At 48.5% G+C, this 12,766-nt stretch overlaps 1 protein-coding gene across 3 annotated transcripts in view; it reads left to right on the top strand.

Moving 5' to 3' along the window:
• Positions 1 to 12,766, top strand: part of nr1h4 (nuclear receptor subfamily 1, group H, member 4) — a 43,514-nt gene that overhangs the window by 15,328 nt on the left and 15,420 nt on the right. For all 3 annotated transcript variants that reach the window (XM_078417112.1, XM_078417110.1, XM_078417111.1), the window contains 2 exons: positions 826 to 1,188; positions 10,734 to 10,874. In XM_078417112.1, coding sequence (XP_078273238.1) covers positions 826 to 1,188; positions 10,734 to 10,874 — 504 coding nt within the window. The remainder of the gene's footprint in view (positions 1 to 825; positions 1,189 to 10,733; positions 10,875 to 12,766) is intronic.

Genomic DNA, 12,766 nt, shown 5'->3' with positions numbered 1-12,766 from the left:
GGCCTGTTCCTATGCTGTGCAGTTCTAGGTTCTATGTTCTATAACTGTTATCAAGCAACTGAACGGTCACCCCCTCAGCTAGAGTGCCCGGTCTACCTTATTGGAGACCTTTGAACTATCTTTAATCGGACTTCAATGTTATATTTTGCAGTAAATGTTGTGCCCTTTCTTCTTTGTTTGTGCACTGTGGACGGCCTAATTATATTCATGTATGGTCTTTCCGCTAACAGGATAGGAAAGCTTTCGACTGTTTTTAGTTTAGAGATACAGCGCGGAAACAGGCCCTTCGGCCCACCGGGTCCGCGCCGCCCAGCGATCCCCGCATACTAACGCTATCCTACACCCACTAGGGACAATTTTACCAAGCCAATTAACCTACAAACCTGCTCGTCTTTGGAGCGTGGAAGGAAACCGAAGATCTCGGAGAAAACCCACGCAGGTCACGGGGAGAACGTACAAACTCCGTACCCGGCGCTGCATTCGCTGTAAGGCAGCAACTCTACCGCTGCGCCGCCGGTACCCCTTGTACGTTGGTACCTTGGTATACGTGACAATGATCAATTAAATTAACAATAGACAATAGACAATAGACAATAGGTGCAGGAGTAGGCCATTCAGCTCTTCGAGCCAGCACCGCCATTCAATGCGATCATGGCTGATCACTCTCAATCAGTACCCCGTTCCTGCCTTCTCCCCATACCCCCTCACTCCGCTATCCTTAAGAGCTCTATCCAGCTCTCTCTAACCTAAACTAAACTTAACTAAAACGAAACTAAGCTAAACTAAAACAAAACTAAACTCTCTGTGTGTTTCCTTTGTACAAAGATGTGTTGTCGGACCAGTCCATCCTTCCCCTACAAGATCCAGATGTTTCAGCCTACACGCAGTATCCCAACACACCTCTGCCGTCGATGCAGCTGTGCGGAGCCGTCCCTCCGTATTACTCCAACGGCGGCTACCACGGGCAGTACTCCGAGGACTGGTACTGCCCGCCCGTGTACGACGCGAAGACCTTGCTTTGCGACAGGACTTTCCCCAAAGACGCGGAACAGTGCGAGGTCCCCCTGGCCAAGAAGTCACGGCTGGGCCTGGCCGCGGGGAAGATGAAAGGCGACGAGCTGTGTGTGGTGTGTGGCGACAAGGCCTCGGGGTATCACTACAACGCACTCACCTGCGAGGGGTGCAAAGGTAAGAGAGCGCACGGAGGAGACAAGGGGAGGGTGAAGGCGTCTGGGAGAAGCAGAGGATACAGGTGACGAGGCATCGCTGCCTCAGACTCTGGACCATAGATCACAGAACAGTACATCACAGGAACGGGCAGCACAGTGGCGCAGCTGCCTCACAGCGCCAGGGACCCTGGTTCCATCCTGACCACGGATGCTGTCTGTACGGAGTTTGAACGTTCTTCCTGTGACTGCGTGGGTTTTCTCCAGGTATTCTGGTTTCCTCCCACATTCCAAAGAGGTTCGGCTTCGGTAAATTGTTCCTTGTGTGTAGGATAGAACTAGTTGTGGTGTGATGTTGGTTAGCGTGGGCTCGGTAGTCTGAAGGGCCTGTTTCCATGCTTTAAAAAACCCTAATGCCGAATATAATGGCAAGATAAATTAATCTCCTCTGCCTGCACATAATCTATTTTCATTGAACACGAACACCGAACATGATGCCAAAACCATTTCTTATCTGCATGGACATAATCCAAATCCCCCCCCATTCCCTGCATAACCATGTGCCTATCTAAAAACCTCTTAAATGCAATATCTGTCATAGCTTCCTCCACTACCACCCCCGGCAGCAGGTTCCATGCATGTCTCCATTCTGTATGACTCCACCACTCTATCACTTTCACTGGAGGTAAAATTGTCACTGGTCCATGGTCCATGGTCCTGTGGTAACCAGTGGTTCAAGGGGAAGGTGGAGATGCAGCGGTCCAGGAAGGGAATCCCAGGAAGGGAATCCCAGGGTCTTGGTCTCAGCAGCAGAGAGGAAAGGAATGTTGGAGGGGTCGAGTGGTCTATGGGCGAGTTGCCAGAGACAGGCCGGGTCAAGGGCACGACGAATCTGCACATTAAGCACAAAAACACTCTCGTCTTTACAGCATGGAAACAGGCACTTCGCCGACCAGCGTCACCCCGTACACTAGCACTATCCTACACATTAGGGCAATTTACAATTTACTGAAGCCAATTAACCAACAAGCCTGCAAGTCTTTGGAGTGTGAGAGGAAACCGGAGCACCCGGGCAAAACCCACGTGGTTACAGGGAGAACGTACAAACTCCGTACAGACAGCCCCCGTAGGCAGGGTCTAACCCAGGTTTCGGGCGCAGTGAAGCAGCAACTCTACCGCTGCACCACTGTGCCGCCCCTAACATCTCCAATTGTTTTGTAAAGATCTCACTCTTTCACTTCAATTCCACGTATTTTCTAATCATGGCTGTTTTAGCTCTTGACTGCGATTTAATAATTAATTTGATTAATGATTGCATTGATTAAAATTAAATTAATTCTCACCAAAAGCTCAACAAAAGTGCCTGTCGCTTCTGCCCTCCCTCGCTCAGTGAAGCCCACGAGCATTGCCTTTGCTTGGTTGTTCTGGTCACACTCGATGCTTGGTTGTGATGGCAAGGTAATTATCATTAGAGGGCATTTCCTCTGTCAAATCAGAATCACTCAGCACAAACGCAAATATGAATACAGACGTTCGACGTACATTTTAAATATTCATCGTTCCTTTAGACTTTAGAGTCAAAGAGCTGAATCAGCCCCTTTGGCTCACCAAGTCCACGCTGACCAACGATCACCCCATAAATTAGCACTATCTTACACACTTGGGACAACTTACATTTTTATTGAAGCCGATTAACCTACAAACCTGCACATCTTTAGAGTGTGGGAGGATACCGGAGCACTCGGAGAAAACCCACAAGGTCCCCCCCACAGGATCAAACCCGGGTCTCTGGCGCTGTAAGGTAGCAACTCTACTACTGCACCACCGTGCTGCCCTTTTGTCTATGCCCAGTCTATTTCTCTCCAAACCATGCCTATCTAAGTGTCATTGCATTTCAATGACACTTCCGAGAGAAAAGGTTGCCCCTGAGGTCCCTTAAATGTCTCACCTCACACCTAAAGTCTGTGCCCTCTACTTTTCATAAGTTCATAAGTCATAGCAGCAGGTGGGCCATTTGGCCCGTCAAGTCCACTGCACAATTCAATCATGGCAGATCTATCTTTCCTTCTCAACCCCTTTCTCCTGCCTTTCCCCCATAACCATTGATGCCCTGACTAATCAAGAATCTGTCAATCTCCACTTTAAAAATACCCAATGACCTGGCCTCCACAGCCGTCTGTGCCCATGAATTCCACAGATTCACCACCCTCTGGCTAAAGAAATTCTTACCTTCTTTTATTTTGAGGCAGTGTCCTCTGGTCCTGGACTCTCCCACTAATGGAAACATCCTCGCCACATCCACTCTATCCAGGCCTTTCACTATTCAGTAAGTTTCAATGAGGTCCCCCCTCATCCTTCTAAGGTTTTAGAATCCTCTACCCTGGGAAAAAGTCTGTGAGTGTTTACTTTGTCCACGCCCCTCATGATCTTGCACACTTCCATCACTCCATTCTTGGTGCCCCTGCCTTCAGCACCCTGGGCTCCAAGCTCTGCAAACCCCTCCTCCCTGGTCCTCCTCCCACTCTCACCTCCTTTAAGTAGCTCCTTAGACCTTGCGTCTTTGCTCAAATGTCAAATCACCTAACCCGATATCTCAGAAGTTTAGTTTAGTTTATAGATACAGCATGGAAACAGGCCCTTTGGCCCACCATGTCCACGCTGACCATCGATCACCGTTCACACTACTTCTACGTTATCCCATTTTCTCATTCACTCCCTGCACACTCGGGGCAATTTACAGAGGGCCAATTAACCTACAAACCCACACGTCTGCGATGCGGGAGGAAACCGGAGCACCCAGAGGAAACCCAAACAGTCACAGGGAGAATGTGCAAGCTCCACACGCAGACAATACCCGAGGCCGGGATTGAACCTGGGTCTCTGGCGCTGTGAGGCAGCGGCTCTATCTGCTGCACCACTGTGCCGCCCCCAGGTCTTGTGATATCACGACTTCCCAGTTATTGTGTGCTGCAGTCCTCTTGCACATACTGCTACTGACTGTCTCGGGTATTTCTACCACATTAAAACCACTGCTCAGAGAGAACTTGTTGTTGTCGCTGTTATTTACCGAGGTTAAAGATAAACACATCTGTTGATTGTTGTCTATCTATGAGTTGCTGAGTTGGGCACAGTGGCCTTGGGACTCAAGCCAGAAGCTCTCTGACAGATTTACAGTGTGATAAGGGCTTGTGCAACCTTCCCCTGAGCTCGCACCGAGGCTGGAGTCACACAACACTCCCAGACAAATACTACAGGAGATGGGTGATTCTATCAGTACACCGATGATCCGTGAGAAGTATTAATATCTCATAACATCCATAAAATCGTTGTAATCAATTTATTAGCCATGGATGAAACCATACAAGGAATTTGTATGTTTACAGCTAATACCATCTAATCACTCTGTCATGGATAAGCTCGCCTGAAATGTGTCAGGAGCCTTAGAACCATAGAGTCTAAGCATCATGCAACACATGGTTCCAACAAGGTGGTACAGCGGTAGAGGTCCTCATCTAGCCAGAGACCCAGGTTCGATCCTGACTTCAGATGCTGTCTGTGTGGAATTTTGGACTTTCTCCCTATGACCGTGTGGGTTTCCTCCGGTTTCCTCCCACATTCCAAAGACGTGCGGGGTTGCAGGTTAATTGGCTTCTGTACATTGCCCCTAATGTGTAGGGAGTGGATGAGAATGTTCGATAAATAGAACTTGTGTGTGTGTGAGTGATCGATGGTCGATGTGGACTCGGTGGGCGAAAAGGCCTGTTTCCAAGCTGTGCCTCTACACTACACTAAAGGAGTAGGCCCTTTAGGTCACAATATCTGCGTTGAACATGATGCCAAATTAACTCATCTCATCTATCTGTATCTCTCCCTGCCTGTGTCTATCTAAATACCTCAAACATTACTTCTTTCATATCTGTTTTCTACCATCTCCCCTGGCAGCACATTCCAGGCACCTACCACTCTCAAGCCTCGTAAATCTTTCCTAAAACTTCCCCCTTTCACCTCACACCTTTGCCCTCCCATTTTTGACATTTCCCCAGCATGAGAAAAAGGTTCTGACTGTCTACGCTATCAAGGGTTGCCAACTTCCTCACTCCCAAATAAGGGACAAAGGGTGACGGCACTACCCCACGCCCCACGTGACCTCACCCAGCCAGCGGCCATATGCTCTTGCTCCTCCAATGACGGGCGCCCATGCCGGGAGACGGGTTGCTATGCAACCTCCGTTAGGCAGCGCCCGGGCCTACGCTGTCTGGGTCTACAGCAGCCCCTGGGCGACAGTGTCCGGGCCTAGAGTGTCCGGGCCTAGAGTGTTCGGGCCTACAGTGCCGTCCGAGCCTACAGTGCCGTCCGGGCCTAATACAGGACAAGGGCTGTCCCATACAGGACAAACCAATTTAGCCCAAAATACGAGATGTCCCGGCTAATACGGGACAGTAGGCAACCTCTCATGACGTATGCCTCTCATAAATTTTATAGACTTCGATCAGGCCTCTCCTCAGCCTCTGAAGTTCCAGAGAAAACAATCCAATCTCTCTTTACAGTTAATACCATCTAATCCAGGCAGCATCTTAGTAACCCTCTTCTGCACCCTTGCCAAAGCCTCCACACTCTTCCTGTAATGGGTTGACCAGAAATGCACACAATACTCCAAATGTGGTATAACCAAAGGTTTATAAAGCTGCAACAGCACGTCCCAACTTCAATACTCAACACCCCAACCCATGAAGGCATTACATTTGCATTCTTTACCACTCTATCTACTTGTGTTGCCACTTTCAGGGAACTATGGACATGGACCCCAAGATTCCTCTGCATGTCAGTGCTGTTAAGGGTCATGCCATTAACTGTGTACTTTCCCTTTATATTTGACCTACCAAAGTGCAACACCTCCCAATTACCTGGATTAAACTCCATCTACCATTTCTCCGCCAATATAACCAACTGTTCTCGATCGTGCTGTAACCTTTATCAATCTTCCTCAATATTCACAGCCAATTTTTGTGTTGTATGCAAGCTTACAAATCGGCCCACTTACATTTTCATTCAAATAGTTTACATATCTCGCTCGCATACACGGCGATCTCGGCACAGATCCCTGCTGATGTTGTCAAGCTGGAAATGATGCAGGAAAGATTTACAAGGATATGGCCAGGACTCGAGGGCCTGAGCTTTAGTAAGAGGTTGAGCAGGCTAGGACTCTATTCCTTGGAGCACAGGAGGATGAGGGGTGATCTTATAGAAGTGTACAAGGAAGAGGAGATTGGAATATTAGAGGAATAGATAGGGTAAATGCACAGTCTCTTGCCCAGAGTAGGGGAATTGAGAACCAGACATAGGTTTAAGCTGAGGGAGGGAGGGGGGAGGAGGGGGATGGGGGAGAGGGAGGGGGGTAGATAGGGTGGGGAGGAATTAAAAGAATTAATAGGAGCCCAGGGGGCTTTTTTCTTTACACAATGGGAGGTGGGTAAATGGAACGAGCTGCCAGAGGAGGTAATTGACGCAGGTACTATCACAACATTTAAGAAACATTTAGAGAGGTACTGTATATGGATAGGTCAGGTTTAGAGAGACATGGGGCTGTCTCAGGCAGTTGGTCAGTGTGGGCAAGTTGGGCTGAAGGGCCTGTTTACATGCTATATAACTCTATGACTATTAATACAGCACGGGGTCTGGCATAAGTACAGGACACCCATTTATATGAACCTCATGTTGTATTCTCCACATCACCATCAACTGCCCCAGGTCCATTGCCTGCCCAGGGACAACTACAATGCCCAACTAATCCACCAACTGGCATGACTTTGGGATGTGGGAGGAAACCAGAACCCCTGGGGGGAAACTCACATGGTCACAGGAAGAACGTGCAAACACCACTCAGACAGCACCAGAGCGTAGAATGTGCAGGTATAGCAATTGGCCATTGGGCCCGTCAAATCTGGGTTGTTTCTTTCCTTAAGCCTCGCTATGTAATATCCGTCTATCGCTGTCACTCTGTAATTACTATCTGCAGGGTAGAGTTGCTGCCACAGAGGGCCAGAAACCCAGGTTCAATTATAACTGTGGGTGCTGTCTGTACGGAATTATAATATTCTCTCAGTGGCCGCCTGGGTTTTCTCCTGGTGCTGCGATTTCCTCCCACATCCCCAAGACATGCAGGTTTGCACGTTAATTGGCTTCTGTAAATTGTTCCTAGTGTGTAGTAGGATAGAACTAGTGTACGATGTGATCGCTGGTCGGCACGGATTCAGTGAGCCGAAGAGCCTGTTTCCACGCTGTGTCCCACAACTAAACTAAACTATGTCACAATGGCATCAACTTCTACAGCTTCTTAGCTTTCTCTATCCCCTCAGAAACCTTTATGATTCAATATGTCTCAGTATTGGGTTTTGAACACAATAACTTGTGATTCACAGCTGCCAGCGACTATTGAGTCTTGGCTGGCTCTGAGGAATTATTATTTTCCAGAGATAAACACAGACTATCCTGGCTGTTTACTCATTGTGGACAGCCATGAAAGGTAAAATGTTCATTACATCTGAGGTGGACTTAATATCAATTACTGAATTAAAACACAATGTGGACATGTTGTTCCAACGGCTGAGCAACCTTCTGGTTGAGGCACCATCTGGAGCACTTTGGGCAGGCGCAGATGTTTATTGCGTCTAGTGTTAGTTCATGAGCAGAGTAGGGACTGGACTTGGGATCTCATCAGGGACTTCAATGCATCCTGTGTCACTGGTGATTGAAACCATGTCGACCTCACTGACTCTAACTTTGCTAACTTTATAACTGTGATCGGTTTATTGCAATGCGTAGCAACATGGAACTGCAGATGCTCATTTACAAGAAAGGACACAAGTGGCAGCACAGTGAACTGGGGCAGAGTTGTTGTCTCAGCACCAGAGACCCGGGTTCAATCCTGACCACAGGTGCTGACTGTGCGGAGTTTGCATGTTCTCCCTATGACTGCGTGGGTTTTCTCCGGGTGCTCCAGTTTATTCCCACATTCTAAAGATGTGCGGGTTTGTAGGTTAATTGGCTTCGGTAAAAAAATTAAATCATCCCTAGTGTGTAGGATAGTGTAAATGTATGGGGGTCACTGGTCGGCGTGGACTTGATGGGCAGAAGGGCCTGTTTCCACACGGTATCTCTAAAACTGAAGACTAAAACTAAAGTGCTGGAGTAACTTCGTGGTCAGACAGCATCTCTGGGTAGGTGTAGACACTGTGAATGGCTCGATTGTAATCATGTGTTGTCTTTTCGCTAATTGGATAGCCGGCAACAAAATACTTTTCACTGTATCTCTGTACATGTGACAATAAACTAAACTAAACTAGGGGACGTTTTGGGTCAGGACCTTTCTTCAGACTGATTGGAGGGAGAGGGGGATAAACTGGGAGGGATGAGGGGCAGGACAAAGTGTGGCAGGTAATAGTTGAACACAGGCGAGGGGGGAGGTGGTTGATAGGTAGATGGTGGAACAAAGAGGTTAAAACAGAAGATCAAAAGTGATAGTACAATTAGACCATTTGGCCCATCAAGTCCACTCTGCCATTCAATCATGGCTGATCTACCTCTCCCACCTAACCATATTCTCCTGCCTTCTCCCCATAACCTCATAATCGGGGAAGGGGGAGACAAAACGATTGAACAGTCGTGAATTGTGAAGCCAAAGGAATGGGGGTGGTTATTGCATTGTTACCTTGAAGCAGTCATGTCCAGGGGAACAACTGGAGAAACGAGGAACTGCAGGTGCTGGAATCTTGAGCAAAACACAAAGTGCCGGAGGAACTCAGCGGGTCGGGCAGCATCTCTGGCAGGAACAGATGATGTTTCGGGTCAGGATCTTTCTTCAGTTTCGGTTTCGGTTTATTATTGTTACATATTGTACAGTGAAAAGCTTTTTCTTTAGCATGCTATGCAATCAGATCAGATAATACTATACTGTGTATAACTACAATCAAGTCAAACCCAAGTACAATAGGTAGAGCAAAGGGTAAGATACAGAGTGCTGAATATAGTTCTCAGCATTGTACCGCACCAGTTCCAGAGAAAAAGGCCAATGTCCACAATGGGGTGGAGATGAATCAGACGGTACCCCAGCTCATGGAAGGACAGTTCAGAAGCCTGGTAGCAGAGGTGAAGAAGCTGATCCTGAGTCTGGTGGTACACGCTTTCAAGGTTTCTGTACCTTCGGGTGGAAGAAATCTTTGACTTCTGAGGTTACAGATGGCTGCTTTTCCGAAGCAGCGAGAAGTGCAGATTGAGTCAATCTTTTTGGAAAAAGTAGATAGACACAAAGTGCTGGAGCAACTCAGTGGGTCAGGCAGCATCTCTGGAAGAAAATGATGGGTGTTGTTTCGGGTCGGAAACCATCATCAGACTCTGACCCGAAACGTCAGCCATCCTTTTCCCCCAGAGATGCTGCCTGACCCGCTGAGTAACTGCAGCAGTTTGTGTCTATCTTTGGTATAAACCAGCATCTGCTGTTCCTTCCTACACTCTTTAAGAATGGTGCCAGGTCCAGAGTTCCACTGTGAATCTGACGATCCCTCACAATGGATGAGTCAGGGTGGATGGGGCATGTTGGAGTGATATTTGTCATCTGTTGCCAGGGAGGTTTTATAAGGGGAATTAAAATTTTAAGACTGTTTAAAGTTAAAAACAGCTTAAAATTTAACAGCACTTCACATTTTATTTTTATGGGATCTTGATAACGCCGGCCATAATCCTGTGAGTGGTTTAATGTTTGATGGGACTGTTATAACCTGCAAGGAGGGGGGTATATGGGCTTGAGATGCTGCCTCACTGGTGAGGGATGGCTTTAATGGCTTTAGACAGAGGGCCGAGCTTCCTCCTGCCTTGCTTCACTGAGGCTGGAGTCCAGCTGGTGTAGCTTAGGAAGTTCGGCATGTCGCCAACATCTCTCACCAACTTCTACTGATGAACCTTAGAAAGCATTTTATCCAGCAGATCGCCCCTCAGCCTCCTGCGCTCCAAGGAATAGGGTGGCCTGCTCAAGCTTTTCCCCCATGGCTCAGGCTCTCCAGTCGTGGCAACGTCCTCGTAAACCTTCTCTGAACCCTTTCAATCAGATTGACAAAGGCGCCCGACCAGAAACATCGTCTGTCCATTCCCACTACAGATGCTGCCTGACCCGCTGAGTTACTCCAACGCTTTGTGTTTCCCTCAACATTCCAGCATCTGCAGTTTCTTGTGTCTCCATTTAAGAAAAAGCAGGTAGGAAGGACCTGCAGATGCTGGTGTACAGAAAAAGGTAGACACAAAGCGATGAAGTAACTCAATGGATCAGGCAGCATCTCTGGAAAAAAGGAACAGGTGATGTTTTAGGTCTAGACCCTTCTTTGTCATCCTGAAATGTCATCTACTCTTGTTCTACAGAAATGCCGAGTTACTCCAGCACTTTGTGTCTATCTTTAGTTCCACATAAACAGTTGCTGCATTGATTTGAACGTCTGTTAACCGGGTGAAGTTGGTTGAAGCCCCTAGCTCAGAGTGGTCTGATACCCCCCTCGATCTCCTCTCCCCGCCGTTCTCCAGGGTTCTTCCGACGCAGTGTGACGAAGAACGCAGTGTACAAGTGCAAGAACGGAGGCAACTGCGAGATGGATATGTACATGAGGAGGAAGTGCCAGGAGTGTCGCCTCCGCACGTGCAAGGAAGTGGGCATGTTGGCCGAGTGTGAGTATCTGTCCATGACTTTTCCCACGGAGGGTGGTGGGTGCATGGAACGAGATGCCATATGAGGTAGTTTAGGGAGATACAATCACATCGTTTAAAAAATCATTTAGACAGGTACATGGATAGGACAGGTTTAGAAGGATATGGGCCAAATGCACGCAGGTGCGACTTGTGTAGATGGGGCATGGTGGTCGGCATGGGCAAGTTGGGCTGAAGGGCCTGTTTCCACACTGTGTGAGAGGAACACTCTCCCCCAGCTCTGCCGCCCAACCCCCACACCCTCCTGCCTTGCCCCAAGTATGTTGGTTAAGAACAACGCATAAACTGTTGTAGGAAGTGTGATATCAGATCTCGTGCCGATCCCACTGATGTGAAGGAGAAGCTGTTCAGTTTACACTTCACGCTGCCTCGGCAAGGCCACCAGCATGATCAAGCACAAGTCGCACACCAGTCACTCCCTCCTCATGTATTTGTACACTGTGCGTGGCTTGATTTTAATCATAATCATAATCATACTTTAGCCAAGTATGTTTTGCAACATACGAGGAATTTCATTTGCCATACAGTCATACCAATAAAAAGCAACAGAACGCACAAAATACATTTTAACATAAACATCCACCACAGTGACTCCTCCACATTCCTCACTGTGATGGAAGGTGAAAAAAAGTTCAATCTCCTCCCTTCTTTGTTCTCCCGCAGTCGGGGGCCTCGAGCCTTCCGTTGACGGGATGATCTTGGCTCCCGTAGCTGGCGGTCAAGCCCTCCTCGTAGGGGCAATCAAGCTTCCACATTGTGGGGTATCTTGCCCCCCCCCCCCCCGTGCCGGGCGATCGGACCCCTGGTCGGGGCTAGTCAAACCTTCTGCGACTTTGGAGCTTCCTGACATCAGTCTCTACCCGAGACTGCAAGCTTCTCAATGGTGAAATCCACAGGCGGAGCGTCGATCCCAGGCAAGGGATCGCAGGCTCCGATGGTAAGTCCACGGCCCCGTGGTGGGGCTCAAAGTCAGTCTCGAGCAAGGCCGCCAGCTCCATGATGTTAGGCCGCAGAGCGACCGGAGATACGATCCGGAAAACAATCTCCGGCAAGGTAAGAGATAGAAAAAAAGTTTCCCCCGACACCCCCCCCCCCCGCCCACCCCCCACATAAAACAAACCAAAGAACATTAACACATACTTTTAAAACCCACTAAAAATAACAAAAAAGGACGAAAAGACAGATTGACCGTTGGTGAGGCTGCCATCGCTGGTGGCGCCACCCGGTGGTTACTAGCATGTTTGTCTTTCCGCTGACTGGGTTAGTATGCAACAAAAGCTTTTCACTGTACCTCGGTACACGTGACAATAAACTAAAATAGTACACCGTTCCAGTACACAGAGCACAGGGAGCGGCATGGTGGCGCAGTGGTAGAACCTGTGCCTCACATCGCCAGTGACCCGGGTTCAATCCTGACCTCGGGTGCAGTCTGGAGATTGCATGCTCTCCCTGTGACCATGTGGGTTTCCTCCCACATTCTAAAGACTTGCAGGTTTATAGGTCAATTGGTGTTCTGTAAATTGTCTCTAGTTTGTAGGGAATGGATGAGAAAGTGGGATAGTGTGTGAAGGGGTGACGGATGGTCGGCGTGGACCCGGTGGGCCGAAGGGCCTGCTTCCACGCTCTATCTCTGAGCAATGGAAAGATTGAGCCTTTAATTGGTCTACTCGAGTGACTCATGAATTGAACATTAAGCGTTATTTATAAATGTTGCAGGTCGTCAATTATTCCAGTGCTCCCTTGGCTTGCTGCCCATTGACAACAACCTGGACTCACCTGAGAACCCTCTGTTACTCGCCCCACCCACCTGGCTCACCTCCGTTACTCGCCCCACCCACCAGGCTCGTTCCCTC

The sequence above is a fragment of the Rhinoraja longicauda genome, chromosome 20 (assembly GCF_053455715.1).
Source record: "Rhinoraja longicauda isolate Sanriku21f chromosome 20, sRhiLon1.1, whole genome shotgun sequence".
NCBI classification, from domain to species: domain Eukaryota; kingdom Metazoa; phylum Chordata; class Chondrichthyes; order Rajiformes; family Arhynchobatidae; genus Rhinoraja; species Rhinoraja longicauda.
This window is presented reverse-complemented; position numbering and strand designations above follow the sequence as displayed.